Source organism: Erithacus rubecula (assembly GCF_903797595.1).
Source record: "Erithacus rubecula genome assembly, chromosome: 4".
Classification (NCBI taxonomy): domain Eukaryota; kingdom Metazoa; phylum Chordata; class Aves; order Passeriformes; family Muscicapidae; genus Erithacus; species Erithacus rubecula.
Window position 1 is genome coordinate 28,803,499 of NC_136686.1, and position 17,861 is coordinate 28,821,359.

At 38.8% G+C, this 17,861-nt stretch overlaps 1 protein-coding gene across 3 annotated transcripts in view; it reads right to left on the reverse strand.

The window, feature by feature from the left end:
- Nucleotides 1-612: 612 nt before the first annotated feature.
- The window catches only part of ANKS1B (ankyrin repeat and sterile alpha motif domain containing 1B), a 399,263-nt gene continuing 382,014 nt past the window's right edge, over nucleotides 613-17,861 (reverse strand). For 2 of the 3 annotated variants that reach the window (XM_079304861.1, XM_079304862.1), the window contains 4 exons: nucleotides 12,260-12,346; nucleotides 7,585-7,722; nucleotides 2,328-2,495; nucleotides 613-1,181 (listed from right to left, as the gene is read on the reverse strand). In XM_079304861.1, the coding sequence (XP_079160987.1) occupies nucleotides 1,071-1,181; nucleotides 2,328-2,495; nucleotides 7,585-7,722; nucleotides 12,260-12,346 (504 nt within the window). In that variant the 3' untranslated portion in view covers nucleotides 613-1,070. The remainder of the gene's footprint in view (nucleotides 1,182-2,327; nucleotides 2,496-7,584; nucleotides 7,723-12,259; nucleotides 12,347-17,861) is intronic. The other variant, XM_079304860.1, reaches the window with a different exon arrangement.

Consider the following 17,861-nt stretch of genomic DNA (forward strand, 5'->3'; position numbering starts at 1 on the left):
CTGTTTTTATTTAGAAAATGTCTTGCAGTAGAATTTTATCAACACTCTTCCAAACAAGCTTTCTGTGACAGAAATCTTGATAGAAAAAGCCATGGTTTTGACTTTTTTTTAGAACCACTGAGATTATTTTTTTTAAAAAGACTAGTAGAATTCATGGCTATAGCAATGTTGAACTGCATAAACTATATGTAGATGTAGTAGAATAACCATTCCACTTTCATTCCAGACTGATCACACAGAACATCCAGTGCACTGATGCTACAACTCCTACAATTTTCATAATGCTGCAATAGCAGTCATTTACTTAACTTTAAAATAAACAATATTTCTCATAATTTATCTGGCTTCCTTCCATAAATATTCATATGTTTTCCTATAGTACTTCTCTTCCATAAAAATATCTAATAAATGTTTTCTGTGCATTATTAATACCTTTTTCTAACCATTCATAAAACTCTGATCCTTTGCTACAATGCAAGAGGTTCTTATTTTTGTAGAGGATCAAAGGACATCAATGATTACATATAAAATCAGCGCACACAGAAATCAGGGTGCCTAATTTCTCGTCACTTATTAATGAGATCTTTATTCAACACAATAATTATCAATGAATTCAGTGGTTTCACAAATCTATTTATTAATTCTGGTTCTCTTTCAATTAAAAACTGCCAAGATTTAAATAAAAAAACCCAATCAAATATTCTACTCATAGGCAGCATTAGTATTAGTTTAGAGACCTTTTGTTTTTTTCTTTAAAAAGTAGAATTCTGAAATAAGAAATCAAAGAAAGCACTGTGGCAGAGTCACAAGGGAGAACTGCATGAAAAATAAGGTTTCTCACTCCTCTTGTGGACTGTAATTTTAAAAGTCTTCATATAATGTCATTCTTCTGTCAGTGCTGCAGGAAGAAGATCACCAGAAATGACTGTCAGCCTTTTTTGTTAGTTACAAGGCCACTCATACAGTGCAGTCTTCCTCTCTGCTGGATTGAAACGTTGCCATAAAGGAAAGGCTGTGCTGTGACTGCTTGGCGTGCAAGGCACAACAAGGAACAGGGGGACAGTTTTGTATCAGAAAATTGTAGTTTCATACTTGGTATTAATGCCTCTTTTGGCCTCTTGTCCAGGTTCAACAATCCAGGGTAGATTCGCAAGAGTCTTTTGTTCGGATGGATCTATCTGCTTTAAGACAAATGCAAACATACAGACGGGTTACCATCTCCGTGCAGGCAGCTTGAGCAGAGGGTTTTTCGTTAAACTAACAGGGCAAATCCCGAATTGACAAAGTCGTACAGCAGCAAGTATGGTGGTGTCTACACTCCCATGTACTCATGGCTGCCTTCTTCTTCCTGTTGAGATCAGAGCTGTGTTTACCCCCAAGCTATAGGGCACCATAGTTCATTAAAGCCACGCTTCATCCTGAGAGGTCTGTTCGCTAATGAGACAGACGATGGCATCAGGAAATGTTTCTACTTAAAAGTTTTATGGAGGAAGATTCTGTGGCAATGGATGACAAAGTGTACAGTCATACATTTCCCCCCCCTTCCCCTCACCCAGTAATTAAGTGTCATAGAGTACAGTTCTCGCGTTATAGTCAGTCAATATGATACAGTGTGTGGTCATTTTTCTCCTTTCCCTCCCAAATTACCCTGTGCCTGTGTTCTCACTTAATTTGCAATAGTTTTCATAATTTTTTTAAAAGGTCTACTGTAAAAGAATATTTCTGTCATCTCTGCACTTCAGGAGGGCACTTTAGAGGCAATCAATATGTCTGCTTCAATGAGTTTTATTTCTTAGCAGTCTGTGATTAGTACTGAAAAGGTACATTGAATCCCAGATTAAAAAAAAAACCCACAAAAACAAACACCAAAAGCAAAAAAGAAAAGGGTAAGAAAAGAAAAGAAGTTGCTTGGTCTGACAGGTTAATTGTAAATTGATTTGGATTTGTAATTTGATTAGGATACACGTGCCGTGATCATACACCAAACAAGTTAGGTGATAGATTAGGAAAGTGCATGAAACTGCTGAGTTTGAGAGGTATGCATTGATTAAGCTGAATTAATTAAAGCTCTGTAATTACTATAAGACACATATATACAAGAGTAACCAAGCAACATCTTAACCTGGAGAAATCTGAAATAAGCAGTTGTTTGAAATGGCTGCCAGTGCTGTGGTGACACAACCCTGCCAGCTGATGAGCAGAGATGGCACGATGGAGCATTCCTGACTCAGGAGGTATTTTTATTTGTACAGCTTCTAGTATATAAACTCTTAACTGCATAGCTGAATTTTGGAATTTTTTTGCATGCATTACTACCTTCTACTTACCACTGACTTCCGAATACTAACACGTGGTTTGGGAATAGGTTTAGAGGGTTTGTTTTCAAAGCTTTCAGGGAGGGTTGAAGAATGACCCCCTTTTCGTGCTTGTAGTGCAAGCTGATAGGCCACCTCAAATGCTTGTCCTAGTGTAAGAATGATTTCATAAGCTAAATTCTGGAACAAAACAGAAACAGTTAAAATTGAGGTGAGGTTGAATTATTGTCAGTTATGTGAAGTGGGGAAGTGATTTGCAATGTAAATAATGAAAATCACGCTGGTAACAGGCTCCTCTGTCTCTGTTTACATCTGTCATTTGATTTCTCATTGATTAAAAATGATCTAAATACAATTTATTGTATTGAAAGTAATTACATCCATACCCCTTGAAAACGTCTCACTAAACATGAAAACGTGAGTGGGTGAGTGTGTTGTCATCTCTTCTTAGAACAAGTACATTAACCTTCCCACCTTCCCAGCTCATCCCATATCTGCTGCTCTCAGGATCCAGCCCCTCTTGTATTGCTGCAATGTGACATTTTGCCTCTCTCTATTTCAGAACTCCTGTGCTGACCCATCCTCCTCCAGAGCTGCTCCAGTGCTGCTTCCCAGGCACATCCTTGGGATGCTCTGTGCTCACCAAGCAGCACAGGAAGAGGCTGCAGCACGGGTGTGATGCTTTCAGAAGGACAAAGAGCCTGTAAAAGCTCAAACATTTGTGCAGCAACACTCTTGTAAGCAAGGGGAAGGGAGGTTAGTTATTATGCCTAAAGCCAGTTCAGTGTTATCGGTGGAGCATCTTAAATCCTCTTCAAATATGGGGAAAGAAACCTGTTGAAATACTTATAAAACATGAATGAGGCATCAGAGGGGTTGATATAAATACATTTTCGGTGCAGTTATACATCAATGAAAAAGCAGCTGTGAGTTTCAAATTTGACCTTACTCTAAATGGCAAGTGAATTCCTATGGTAATTTTTCTTCAGGTTTGTGGGTTTGTTTATGTATATTTATTTTTGGGCTCCAACTGGAGCCTATTTTTAAGCTCCTACTAGAGCCTATTTCTAGGCTACTAACACTGCAATAATATTTAGAACCCCTGCAAAGCAAAGGCAAGCCTGTTGGCTTGCCTCCATATGATGTCCTACAGTCCCCTTAGAATAATTCATAAATCTTTAATATGATTCAGATGTTACCCTCTCCTTCCTCCATAATCTATAGTTGGAAGCAATTCTGCATTGCTTTGAACCCAGGTGATCCCTAAAAATTCCCATGTTTCTGATACTATTTCAAATGACTTTACTAGTCAAATTTGTTAAGTTTGCAGTAAGTGAGAAAGCAATGCAAAGCATTTGGAAATACTCTATTTGCAGCCCCTTCAATCATTAAAACAAAGTTAAATGAACAAGCATGTTATTTCATGCACTACACTTTAATTTCCCTGAAGAATTTCCATTCCTTTTTTATCACTCATGTATTCTGATACAATGCAGGCTAAATTCAGCATATTTTGCTCATTACAAGAGCTTCTTAGAAAGGTGCCAGTGTTAGGTCAGACAGAAAACAATTATACTCCTGCCCTGGGACATGCTCTCTGCTGTTACAACTACAGTCACAACAGCAAGCCAGCCAAAATTTTATAGCTTCTCAAATAAAAATGTCTGCCTGATTTGATAGCTGTAGTCTCCAAATTATCTCCCCTTTAACTTCAAGGGAAACTGTCCAGAACTGAAAAACACTGAGGATGCAGTTTGCCAGTGGAATAATAAAAGAAAAACTAAAGAGTCTATTATAAAGTGCTCTGCCATTTAGCAGAATGCTGGCCAAGGAATTAAGAGCAATAGTTTGTTATTAATAATGTAGAGAACAATGTAATTTGAAATGGAGTGTACTTTTAAGTGGGATAAGAATATTATTCTAAAGAGAGAATAATCTTTAGAATCAGCTGTCACGACAGTAAGGAGTGTACTATATCATGATGGGATTGTCTTCAGTGGATATTATTAATAATTCTAAGGAATACATAAACAGGAGAAGGTGTAGGAACTGGATTTTGGAGAATATGTAGGCTGCAATACTAGCAGGACTGAGAAAATACACCATGCAGCATGGCATGCAAAAAGATCACTGAGACAGGCCTGAAATTTGGGAGACAGAAGTGGAGGCAGACTGAAAGTTTGCCATACTGAGCCCTAAATTTAGTTTAAGTCCTGCATCTTGTATAAAGCCTCTATAATCTGTTTTCCTTTGTTTGTAAACTGAAAAAAACAGGCCTGCCTAGGACCTGAAAACCATAAGAAACACGTAACTGCTTCTCTGGCTAATAAATATTTGAAATATAGCAAATAAAACAGAACATTCACTGTTCTGTTCAATACTTGAAATGCAAGCTGAATCATAGCTTGTACATAAATTTCATACATAGTATGCTGTGGTAGAGCCTTGACAAAGAGAAGTCTGCAAATGGAGGCAAGGAGGGCTTTAAACTGCCTTGTAAAATTTTTAAAAGTTATCTGAAAAAAACCTCCATCTGTAAATAAGCTTGGTTTGAGGAATCTCCCACCTGTAGTACTGGGAGAGGATTATAAGGACCAGAGTTGGTACAGATTCTTGCAGGGGCTATATTGGACAGGTAGGAACAGGATTCCCATCAGGACAGGGGTGGAAAAACAAATCAAAATCCATTGTAGAAATTCTTCTGATGGAATGAGGAGATTATTTTGAACTAAAAAGTACAATTGAGTTCAAAAGTGGAAAGGCAGGAGGCACCAATGGAAGGATACAAGTCTCCCTCCCTGACAGAGGCTTAGTGTGGAGCTGTAGAGTCCCTGGCTGCTGCAGGAGACACTGACTCTCACCCCACCCACCAAGCACCTTGGAAAGGAGAGACAAGGGCCTGTGGTGCTCCCCAGGCTGCTGCAATCCTGCTCCTTGCACAGAGGGAAAGGGAGTAAGCCAATGCCTTTAAGCAACAGTTTCTGGGGGTGAGGAGTGAGGCCAACTGGTTTGCCAGGCAATGCTGCAATTCAGAGCCCCAGCCCAAATCTGAGCCAGGACTCTTCTGCTTTGACTCAGCAACCTATTACAATGGCTAACTGTTCCCTGACATTTTAACTGACTTTTTTGGTGTCTTCTATTCATAGGTGCACTGGGCAATCTGATGGAAATTACTATGGGTATCTCCAATATATGAACCAGAAACTGATGTAAGAGCTGTGCTGATGTTGTGTTTCTCCAGATGGAATCCTTCACTCATAGATTTAAGTCTGCTCAGTAAAAGAATGAAAGCAAAGTGGATTTCAAACATTGAACAATAAATTCTATTCTTCCCCCAAACCTTTTCCCCTTCAATATTCTGTAATCAAGTATGATATTTTTGCAATTTTTGATCATAGAATTTTTAATCTGAGTTAAAGATAAATATACAGTTACTCCTAAATAGTATCAGTAATGTTTATGGTTGCATGTCACTATACTAAAATACTTCACTATCTATAAATAAATTATTCTTGCCCGCATTTCCTGAGGAACTGAAGGCACGAGTGACTTTTTTTTTCATAACATTGCATATATGATATTACCAAAATATATATGGTTTTAAATGCCTTACACCTTATTGAGGATTCCTACCATTTTAAACCTCTATTTTCTTAAAATGATTGTACTTCTATCCTTTGGCAAATGGGTAGAATTGTTTCTGTTAGGAAACGGGATGATCAGTTTAACATGAACATTAGGTTTTAAATAGAAAATTTAATTTATGATCTGCTTGCATTCTGAACATCTAGCTAGTTTATACAGAGCTTGTACTTGCATCAAAAATGCTAGTTCCTGAGGAAAAAAACAACACAAAAAGAGCATATTGGAGTAGGCATCACCCAACTGAGGATTGGGCTGCAGGAGAAAACTGAGTTAAGACAGTTAAAGTTTCCATCTTGCTTAAAATAGCCATTTAAAGTGCTTGGGATATTAAATGCTCCTCCTAAGGTACAGGAAATGGGCAAAATGTAATTATTCCTGGATCACTTTTCTTCCCTTGCCAAGAAAAGAGATGAATTTCATCTGCAATACCTGAGTCTATGTTTCTGCTTGATTACTAAACCTATAAATGGAACTGCAGTACTTCAAAACCATTAAATAGAATTTAAATGGACCAGGAGAAATCATAACCTCACTCAATCAGTCTAATTTCACTTGTTCACACATCACTAAAACCTATATAATGTAACATCTTGTTGATCGTTGTCTACCTATTTTTAACCCAATTTCAAAGTTTTTCTACTCCCTGTGGATACTAAAATGTCAGCAGAGAATTTAAATAACAAAAGCACTCTACTAAAATGCTAAAATTCCTCTAACCTACCTGTACATCTTGTTATTTAAATTCTCCCACACACACGTTAACTATTTCCCCAGTTACAAATAAAAAGCTGCAGTTCAAGTACCCTGTTCTTTTAACTTATTTATATTCATGTAGATATGTTGCAAAAATTCATACACCTTATACTCTATTAAAATATTTTTTCTTGAATGACTTCGAAGTTTTAATAGCACCTTAAATTTCTCTTGTGCACAACTCAAAGAGTAAGTTTTCTTGAAAGTTTTGCACTGTAAATCTTAGTCATAAAAACTTTAGCCACTACTTAGTTCACCAAAATTAGCTGAAAACTGTATGGCTGATCAATTGATACATGTTCATGATTTCTTGAAACCGAAATAGTTTGTGCATCTCCACCTGAAAAGTATATAAGTATAGGAAGAAATTACTGATTTTCCAGCCAGAGAACAGGAGCTCCTAGGACTTCTGCTGAAGTAACATTTTGAGATATGTAGGCAAGAATTACAGAACAAGGAAATTAGAATTAAATAATTAATTTGCTACTTTCAAAATAACAGCAGTCTTTTTGTTTGTGCTGAGATTTCAGAATGGCTGGCCAAACATACTTGTTACAAACTTTTGGAAGCCTTAGGCTTAAGTTATAAGAATTGCATGTCCAGACTTGTATGAAAAGCTACTTGTTAAGTTTATAGTCAACAGCTGAGGTGATAGAGGTGAATTATTTCCAGTGGGAAATGAGATATCAAAGAGAATCTTTGCTCTTCTCCAGAAATATCCTTTTGCTATGCCATAGCTATCTTTCCCTGGGCTAAATGAACGATGCCTTCCATTAACCACCATTAAAACATCCTGAAAACGCTTTAACAGAACTAGGGAACTATTCCTAAGGGAAAGAACCATGAAATGAAGAGTCTCCAGTAAACTGACCACATCGAACGCCGTGAACACGTGGCAGTAGTGGTGATTAGTCTTCAGGTCTTTAGTGATGTACGCAAACGTGGAAAGGTCTTCGGGGTCTTGTGCGGCGCAGGAAATGTTACGGATTTCGTGTTCCGCGATGATGTTCTGCGTGAAAAGAAATATCTCCCATCAATTCAAGAATTACACTTAAAAGGGTTGTAAAAGGTGTGGGTTTAGAGTCACATTTGTGTTGATCTGCTGTACCAAAGTATTTCAGAAATGCACTAATAGGAAGAGATTTAATATGCCCCATGTGAGATCTTATGCGGGTATTTGGAATTTTGACCCTCTCCAATTGCCAATCATCTGGCAGGAAACCATTATGTTCTAGAATCTTCCCTGTCAGGCCACTTTGCTTTGGAGTTTATTCAGGTTCCTTTGACAAAGAGACATCCTTCCTGGCACGCAGGACACAACTTCATTAGATGCTGGTATAGTGCTTCGAAATTGTATTTATAGATACAGTTTCAAAGCACTATACCAGCATCTCATGAAGTTCCTGAGCTTTTGTATAATGATCAAAATGGGACACTGCTTCAATCTACTGACAGACAGGACCTGGTGAAGCTCAGCAAGCTCAATAGCCAGGCTTTTGCACACACTCTTTGACAAATTTTAGCTATACTTCTTCAGGAGAAAAAAGCACCAAACATCACTTATAATTGCAACTGTGTGATATTTAAAGGATTCTGATTACTGAAATGGTAACTACAGGGGTATCTGGCAGCTTATGTCCACTTACTGACAGCAGCATCCTGCAAGAGAGATGTAGGAAGATGAAACTGTTCATGCACCGAGCCACACTACTTGCAACAGCCAATGTAAGCTACAGCACACTACTGGGAGAGAGGTGGGGCATGTCTGTCCAATGGAATAAAAAAAAAGCTGCCTTAAAGCTTTGGAGAAAATTATGAATACTCGTTACATAAACTGCTGATATGTAATTACTGTGTTCAGGCCAAAGGAACCATGAAGCCAGAGGAGAAGATAAGGCAGAGTGGCTTATGATTAGGCCTTGCTTCAGCAACACACGTGTTTCAGATGGTTTGTTTAAAGAGAAGAACAATTCATTGCATAGCAATTTATTTAGGGTTTAGTTTATATGCTTTCTTGAACTGTAGCCCTGCTGGCTGCAGCTCTGGCATTTCCACAAAAGCCCACAGTGACATATCCTGCTGTAGCATGACATCACTACTGCACCATGGAACAGGTGACACCTGTAGTGTCCCAGCTCCTCACACATCCCTCCAAGTTAAAACAATCTCTGAGCATATCTGGTTTTCTCTCACTCCTCTCTTTTCCTTCCCACCTCGTTTTTTGATTTTTTTTTTTAATACACGCAACTAAATTACTTCAGATGCTTTGCCATATCTTCTCTCATTTGCTAAGTGGCAACTCTCCCCCTTGCATGTAGGTGCCAAGTTATCAAAAGAAGTATTAACATATCTAATGGAAGAAATCATGACTTAGGAAAAATCTTAATAAAAAGCATACCAAATTTCAAATTATGGAAAAGCTGAGATAAGAAAACTTTACTGAAGAAAAGAAATAATCCTCTTAAATTGTTGCAACATACTTGATTATTTCTGTTTAATGCATTATTCATGAAAATGACAAAACTAGTACTTGTGTTTCAATATATGCCAGTTTATAATGACATGTATAATCTCTGCTCAACAATTGCTTCCTTTTTATGTTACTTGAAGCATTTTATTTTCTTTGTTCTTGAATAGATAACTTTTACCCTCAATAAAGATTTTGATGAGAATTAGAATTATATGAAAACCAGGGATTGAGATATCCACAGATGGAGCTGTAATGCACTATCATTGATGTAATGTTGGCAATATTTTAGTTCAGAAAGCAGAAAGAATTGAAGCTTGGAAGGTGTTAAAATCATATGTGAAGTATTTATGCCAAATCATGAGCCACAAGGTAATCACCTGAATTTATGCAGCATATGTGGAAAGAGCTCTGCTATGCTGAAACTTTTTCTAGGTGACTTGGGGTTGACACAGGGATTTGCATTTGAGTCAAAATTCATGGAGGTTATTTTAATGTTTTAATTTTAAATCAAGGGAATTTTAGAAACATACACATATTAAGTTTGTTTTGAATAACATAAAGTATCCCGAAACTAAATCTTCTGCATAGAAATTGGTAGTGAAATTGAGTTTTTCCTAACTGCTCTAGGATATCCTCTGTGAACTCCTTTCAAAATGAAACATTTTTCAGTGCATGTGTTTACTGTGTCCTAATAAGACCATGGTCTTATTCTGTCGGAAGCAGACTATGGAACATCTTCCTGTTCTGGGTACACTCCTCAGGCACTGACTGACACTGTGCAGTTGTTCTAAAAATTGTCTTTCAGTTTGGCAAGAGAAACCTCCAGTGCTTCTCAAAAAGTGAGGAAGCTGAAAGTCAGTTCTGGTTCTGCCAAGGAAATACCTTGGAGAGACCAGGTTTTTGCTAAGCAGCCTTCCTTTTGCTTGCCTAACTCATGCCAGCCAACCTCCCTTCTGGCAGAAATCACTCAGAAGTTAGGGTGAGCTGTGAGCCACGAGGAAATTCTAAGAGTCTGCCTCTTCCTAAGCAGTAATTTCTTTCTGGCCCCACTTGCAAAGAAATGGTGCCATGCCAAGCTTCAAGGCGCCACTGAAACAGCAGCTGTGGAACGAGGTCAGGGCCCCTTTGTCACCTGAAACTTTGCCTGCTATGACTGGGAATACAAACTCTTAGCTGAGTGCCATAAAGGAAAAGGATGAACAGCCATGAGAGTTGAGTTTCCAAGCACAGAACTGCTAGCTAGTTTTGTCATTAAAACTGCATTTATTGCTAAGTGGTGCCCAGCGCTGTCAACTATAAGCTCACATGGAAGCAGTACAAGTCTGGATAGGCTCTCACCTTAGTGCTAATCTGTTTTGGGTCTTGAAGGAATTGGGAACAGCACACTGTGGACAAGGATGGTAACAACGCTTCTGGGAGAGTTGCAGGCTATTACCTGGTTTTTACAGAAGGGAAAGGCAGTGCAGATTTTGAACTGGAGAGAAAGCAATCTACCACTTGAGAAAAAACATTGGACTGTGGCATATTTAACTCCATCAAATACACCCATTGCACTACTAGCTTTCAGTGGGACTCATCTAGAGTCATGTAATGCAATCTGCCAAACTTCTTTCAGGTTTCCATCTTACACAAGACTCAAGGCACTGTGCAAAGAGGCACAAGAAGCTCCTTTTGTTCTCCTGGATTGTTTTGTAAACCTAAGGACACTGCAGTTACATTCTTCATGCTACAGAGGAGATTTAGGAGCATTATCCAAGTTGGACTTGATAGCATTACAATGTCCTGATTTATGCCCTACACATCAGAGAATATAACAGGAACGAGAGTTGTAGAAGCTCAGTTTTGAATCAATGGAAGGAAAAATGAGTGGACGGGAATCCCTGGTCCCTCTGCTCTGGCAAATATGCCAGACTTGAAACAACACTAATTTCACCTCAGGTTTTTTTTTTTGCCATTTTCTAACTCAAAATATGGCTTTCAGACTCTAGCAGAAGTTCACAAAACTGCTTCCACCCATCACTTAAAACGCATTTCTGGTTAAACTTAAAAACTGATTAATTTGGCAAGTTTGATGGATACTGGGCTAGGTATACTGTGTGGTCTGAATGTTCAGCAACACAAAGCTGCTATATACATTATTAACCTGGTCAGGTAGCTGGGTTGTCAGATTTATTTTTTATAGTAAGTTTTAGTCACAGAACAGAAAAGATAATTTATTTTCTGTTCGTACAAAAGCATCAGTATGGATTGTATTTCCTTGCCATTATAAGACATAAAAAGAAGAGAAATTAATACATTACTTTACTTCTCTTTACAGAGCTTGTACATTTTACTTTGGCTAAGCAATAATCCATTGTTCTTTCCATCACTGAGTTCTCGCATCTTTTAATTTCTACTTTTGTGACTTTGGTCATTTGGGGTTTTTTAAAGATTTGGATGTATTCAGAAATGTAAGAAAAAAAAGCATGGGAGCATTGCCACAGGAAGATGAAAAAAAAAGGAAAACCAACTATTAAGAAGCTGCTGCAGTTCAAGTAGTTAAATGGCTAGCATCAAGAAAACAGCTCACAAAGAGGCTGTGGTATTCTAAAGTCTGGAAAGGATATTCAAAGCTTGTGTTTCTTATCCTTAAAATGGCTGGCCCTGGATAAAACTGCATCTTTATTCTTTATTGAGACATCTTTTTTTTTTCCATTTTAAATTTCCTCAAATTATATTAATGGACATATATATATGTAGGTATTCTACATATTTATGGAACTGTATAGAGAAGAATATGGTAAAGGATTCCACAGAGGCTCCCTGCTGAATGTCTTTTGTGATAAGCTTGCATTTAACAGCAGAATGCTGGACACTATGTTCCCCAAATAAGCCATTAAAGCTGCTTCACTTGTCCTCCAGAATGAGTTTCTGGAGAATGACAATTACATTACATCCATTTTGGGCAAGAGAGGAGAAAAAAAGGAGAAGAAAACACAAAGTGCGCATCTGTCCCCTCTCTGGCCTGGCCTTCATAGGTATTACTATTTCTCCTAGTTGTGAGAAACAAAAGGTAATATTCAGTAATTGCACATACCTTATTTGTGGCATCAATAAATTTGACTCCCTTGTAAGAGACAGACAAGACAATGGTTGGTACTTTCTTCATCTGTTCTGTAGACTTCTGAAATCAAAACAAAGTTATTATTAGACTTGTGTTGCATTGCAATAACAGTGCTCCTCTTCTTCTGCTTAAATATCTAAGTTAAACAAATATTTAACTTTTTCTTCAGCTGGCTGTGTTCTGGGTTTATGCTGTCTTGTAGTTACAAAACTAAAACAGCTTTAAGTTTGTTGTGAGGATGGTAAAAATTCTGCTTTTTTTCTACCACATTAGGAAGATAACAAAGCAACTTTTCCATGCTTAAAAAAACCAGTCATGCACAAAACAAGTGTGTTTAGGACATCTACCTGATATACCCCATCCACTGCTGCCTCCCTCCCCTTCTCCTGCCCTTCCCAGCTGTAAGAATCAACAGTATTTCTTGTAGTACCATTTCTTTGCTGCAATTAGCTGTTATTTAGAAATATTTCCTGTTTTTCCCTTCTTTGCAGCTGTATTTGTGACATGAGGTATCCCTGCAGCCTGCCAGGCCTGCCAGTCAATCCATCAGCCCAGTGCTGAACCTTGTCACTCTGTCTGCACTTGGAGTGCAGTGCTACTGGAAACTGCTTTACACATGAATTAGCACAGGGGCTTATTCTGCATTCCCTCAGTGCCAGGTTCTCCTGCCTACAGTCCATGCCCTCCTATAAGATTGTTTTTCCTTTTATGCTATTCTACTTCTGTGTGCCTCCAGTGTGATGCACACAGCAAACATATTTCCTGCTGAACAGTCTGGGAAAATATCTGGTTTAAGTTCTCTGCAGGAAAAAAAAAGGTTTTTTAGTTTACAGATTAAATTTACTAGAACAACTCCAAACCAAACCAAACTAAACCCCCCACATGTGGCATAATAGTTTATAATTGATTTGAATTCTTTTAAGGTAGAAGACAATAGAATATTCTACACAAAACTTCTAACATTCAGAAAATGCTTATTTATGGGATTATCTGCAAACAGTCACAGACATCAATCAGATATTTTCCTGAGAGGAAATTAACTGTTGACAGTTACAGGTAAACATGAAGAAACATCAGCACACAGAAGGAGAGTGCAAACACACTGAAAAGTCTAGAACTGGCACATAGGAAGATCATTAAAGCAGCTGAACAAATGCAGCAGTGGTGGCTTTGTATTATTCAAAACAGGCCCAAAGAAGCAGAGACAGAAATTTGAAAGCACAGACTGTAACAAAAAAAAAAAAAGTTTGAAAAAATATGCAATGCTAACACTAGAGAGCAAAATAAACAGAAACTTAAAACAACCAAAAAAAAAAAGCCCTGTAATCATGTCTCCTTATTGGCTCTTGATCCTCCTAGAATCAAACACGACTCCATTTTTGTCAGCATAAAATTCAAAGCTACAAATCCAGCTATATACTGCAATTAGTGTCCATGCAATGCAGGCTAAAACCTGTAATTAAAGTTTCAAGAGCCCCACCCACCCGTGTAATAGAGAGGATTGTTGGATCTCTGTATCAAATGACGAGAGACTTGAGACAGCAATCAATTGTCAATTTATCCCAGAGAAAACTCCTTTCACCCAGAATGCTTGCCACTTTTAAGAAATGAAAGCTTAAATGGTAAAACATCCTGAAGAACTTTAACAAAATCTGAAGAAAGATACTAATGTGATTTGCATGCCTCTGAACATACATCTATCAGAATAAAAAGCAATAAACCCTGCATATGCCCATTCTAGACAAAATAGTCACAAATATGACAATATCACTTTAACCATCTGGCAAGACAGCAATCATCCAACTTTTGTCCTTTCATTTCAGTCCAACAGCTACACACAAGAGAGCTTTCTTTTTCATTTTGATTATTGTAATTACCTCCTTCCTTGCCTCCTTAACAGCAAAATTCCTTTTCTTCAATGTGTTATACAAACACAGGTACTAAGTTCACATATTTCAGTTTTTCGGTATAATTCCCACTGTCTGGTATTTGCCATAAAGGTGCAGCATCCTGTTGGCCAGGCTGCATTGTACCAACTACCTCTTCCTGCTAGACCTGCAGTGTGTAATTTAATCATCTTCATCTGCTCCACATTCACCTGGGTTTGTCTTGACCAGACCTGACCTCTAGTATTTAATCAGGGTTGTGAACTGCCAGAAGACTGTCTCTGAGTGAAATAGCTCATGAAGATGCTATTAAATTACAGCTGGCAAATTAGGAAATGAATCAGAGACTGATGGACATTTGTAATTTATTAAGCCAAACTGTCTCAGCTGGTAAGGAGCACAGGATCATCAGCTTGCAAACCATACAAACCCCAGGATTTGTGCAAAGATGTTCTGGAAGACTGCAGTCCAGTGTAGAATTATGACCTGGGGTAACAATTCTGCACTTTTATTCCCATTAAAACAAACAGCTGGGCAGTGGAATAATGTCCTTTGTTATTATGACAGTGCCATCAAGAAAAGCATCCATCTCTACTCCCTGGCTCGACTCTTAGTGATACAGTAACTGGGGTCCACCAGATAATTATTATTTCCAAGCAGTTTCCAGGCTTCAACAGTTTTGAGTTGTCATGGTGAGCTCACGCTATTTGCTTGTTGTTCCTTTCTTTTTAATGGAGGAGTTGTCTGCCAGAATGTGTAACGTGTGAATTCAGAGATACAGGATGAATACCTTTTGCTCAGGCACTGTAGGTGTTTTGGCTCTGAATTCTAGAATGCTGAGATGAAGTCCCACAGCTTTCTTGTTCAGACATTTCACACCTCTGTGCAGGCCAAGTGGGCATCTCTGCCCATGTCTTTGCCCAGAATCTGAGAAGAAGGTGGGACACAGGAGCCAGTATTCCTTTTCCTCAGGCTTTTCAGTTTCCAGCCACTGTACCAACTCCATGAGGACACAATGAGATGGCAAAATATTCTTGTCCATCTGGTGCCTCTATGGGAGGCGTATGGACTTGAGCCAAAGTTACAGGAGCCACAGCTGAAGGCTGGCATTGGATGCCATGGGCATGCTGACATATGGTCTCATGCTCCAAGGCATGGAGCAGGATTAGATTTCATCTCACAAAGAAGCAATCATAGTGACAGGACACTCTCCTTGGGCAGTGCTCAGTAGCCTGGAACTGGTCATAGTTCCTATGAACTCCATTGTTTGTGACTGTAACTGGCTCTTAATTTCAACACACTTCTTCAGGAGAATCACCTGGGAGAACAGCAAGCCTGCTCCAGGCTCCTTGCCAGTGCCTGCTGCTGATCAGCTGGTCACCTACGTCAGGACAGATGTGCATGCCCCATCTCCATGGGTGCAGCTGCTCCTGCAGGCAGGAGTCTTGCACAATCTGCACTGCCAGAGAGACTGAGCTTTGGTCCTACCTCTGAAATCCCTGCTGCCAGACAGGTAGGTGACTATGTGAAAGCAAGACATGTATAATTCAAGAACCATGAAACAGGCTTGTGTGCATACACAGGAAGATAGAAGAAAGTGTCACCATCCTAAATCTAATGTGACACGTATGCAGCTTCCCCAGACTTCTCAAAAGACACAGAGCATCCTTCTCTTCTGAACAAGGAACATCACAGTCTCATCTGTATTTTGATGCAGCTGCTGCAATGAAGCTGCTTCACAATGCAGATCCACAATGCAGATCCACATTGCAGCACCCACAATGCAGATCAGCCCAGTGGAAGAAGGCAGAAGGTAACATCTGCATAACTACCTGGTTACTATAGTGACTGCTTTTACAATAAAGGTCTGAACTTAAAACTATTCTGAGTTTGCATCTGAACCCACTGCTCCCATTATGTAGGAAAGTGCCAAAACCCTGCATAGGCTTGCACAGTGCTGCTCCCAATTTTTCCTTCTGAAATGGGTCATAAGGAGATGCAGGAGCAGTGGTGCCAGAGACAGCAAGAGAGGAAGCTCAATCTTGCTTCTCATCTTGTTCATGGATTTTCTATGGTTTCACTGGAAAAAAATCACTCCAATATCCAGAATCTAAACTAATTTTCATATTATAGTAGTACTACAAATTGTCTTAAGTAGGTAAAGCATTTCCACTTGCATATTGATTTTGAGTTAAAGGCTGGGCAGAATTGCTAGGAATTTATTTAGAATATAAACTAAAACCCTACTAATTTGAGGTTCACCCTGCAGCATGCCTAACAAATCAAGGTAATTAACAATGGCTAAAGAGGTAGAGGATTTAATAAAGCAATATGAACTAGCAGTCTATTTTTAAAAAGCAAATACAAAACCTGCAACCCTGAAGGGCCTTTAACCTTTTAAAGACAGGAATGTACCTCAATACTTTATTCTGTGCAGAACTGAGAGCACTAATTCAATACCTTTGAATGCTTCTGCAGTGTACAAACCATGGCATCTCTGAGCACACACCCACACAAAGCAGCTGAGTAAGAAATTCAGAAACACAGAGAGAATGGTGTCCAAGTAAGACACTAACAAATTCCCTTGATATGCTGTCTATATACTGCACATGGTATAACACAGCCCCCCCTGAAAATCTTTCTTCTCACTTATTTATTTCCTGCCAGGAGGAAATGGGATACACTGGTACTTCTACTTTGCCATGTTGACCACTTCAGTGTATTTATACATGAATTTACAACTAGATAAACCAGCTTTCATACAGTGGCCAAAATGTAAATAGGTTGACTTTTAGGTTTGTATGTAACTATATTTGGTATTGCAAATAAACAGTAAAGAAACATTATTCAGCTACAACAAGTCACTAACAACCCCATACATAAATAAATCCCAAGTAAAAGTTCATGAGCCTGTAAAATCTAGGCTTTCTACTTTTGCAAATGAATCTTCAGTCCCATATTGATTTTTAATATCTAAATGAACACTGTAGCTGGCAATTCTCCTATTTAATTATTTACTGGAATCCACTTCATTATAAGAATCTGAACTTTAGCCCAAATTGGTAGCAACTATTAATTCTAAACATTATCTGACTGCACATTTCAAAACATGTGTTGGTACCACCTACTGTCATATCCATAGGTGTGCTATGTATTTAAGGCTTATGGAACTTCACTAAATAGTTCACAGAATAGTGACATCTCAGCTGGAAGGGAGCTAGAAGAATAATTTAATCCAACTGCTGGCCCTACAGAGGGCCATCCCCAGGAGTCACACCTGTGCCTGAGAGCATTGTCCAACCTCTCCCTGAGCTCTGTCAGGTTTGATGCTGTGACTGCTGCCCTGGGGAGCCTGTTCCAGTGCCCAAACACCCTCTGTGAAGAACCTTTTTCTGATACCCAACCTAAACCTCCCCTGGCACAACTTCAGGCTCTTCCCTCGGGTCCTGTCACTGTCACCACAGAGATCAGTGCCTGCCCCTGCTCCTGCCCTCACTAAGAAGTTGTACCTGCAATGAGGTCTCCTCCAGGCTGAACAGACCAAGTGTCCTCAGCTGCTTCTCATAAGGCTTCCCCTCAAGGGCTTTCACCATCCTCATGGTCCTCCTTTGGACACTCTCTAACAGCTTTATATTTTTATTTATTTATTTTTTTTTTTATTTCCTCCCTATAGTGTGGTACCTAAAACC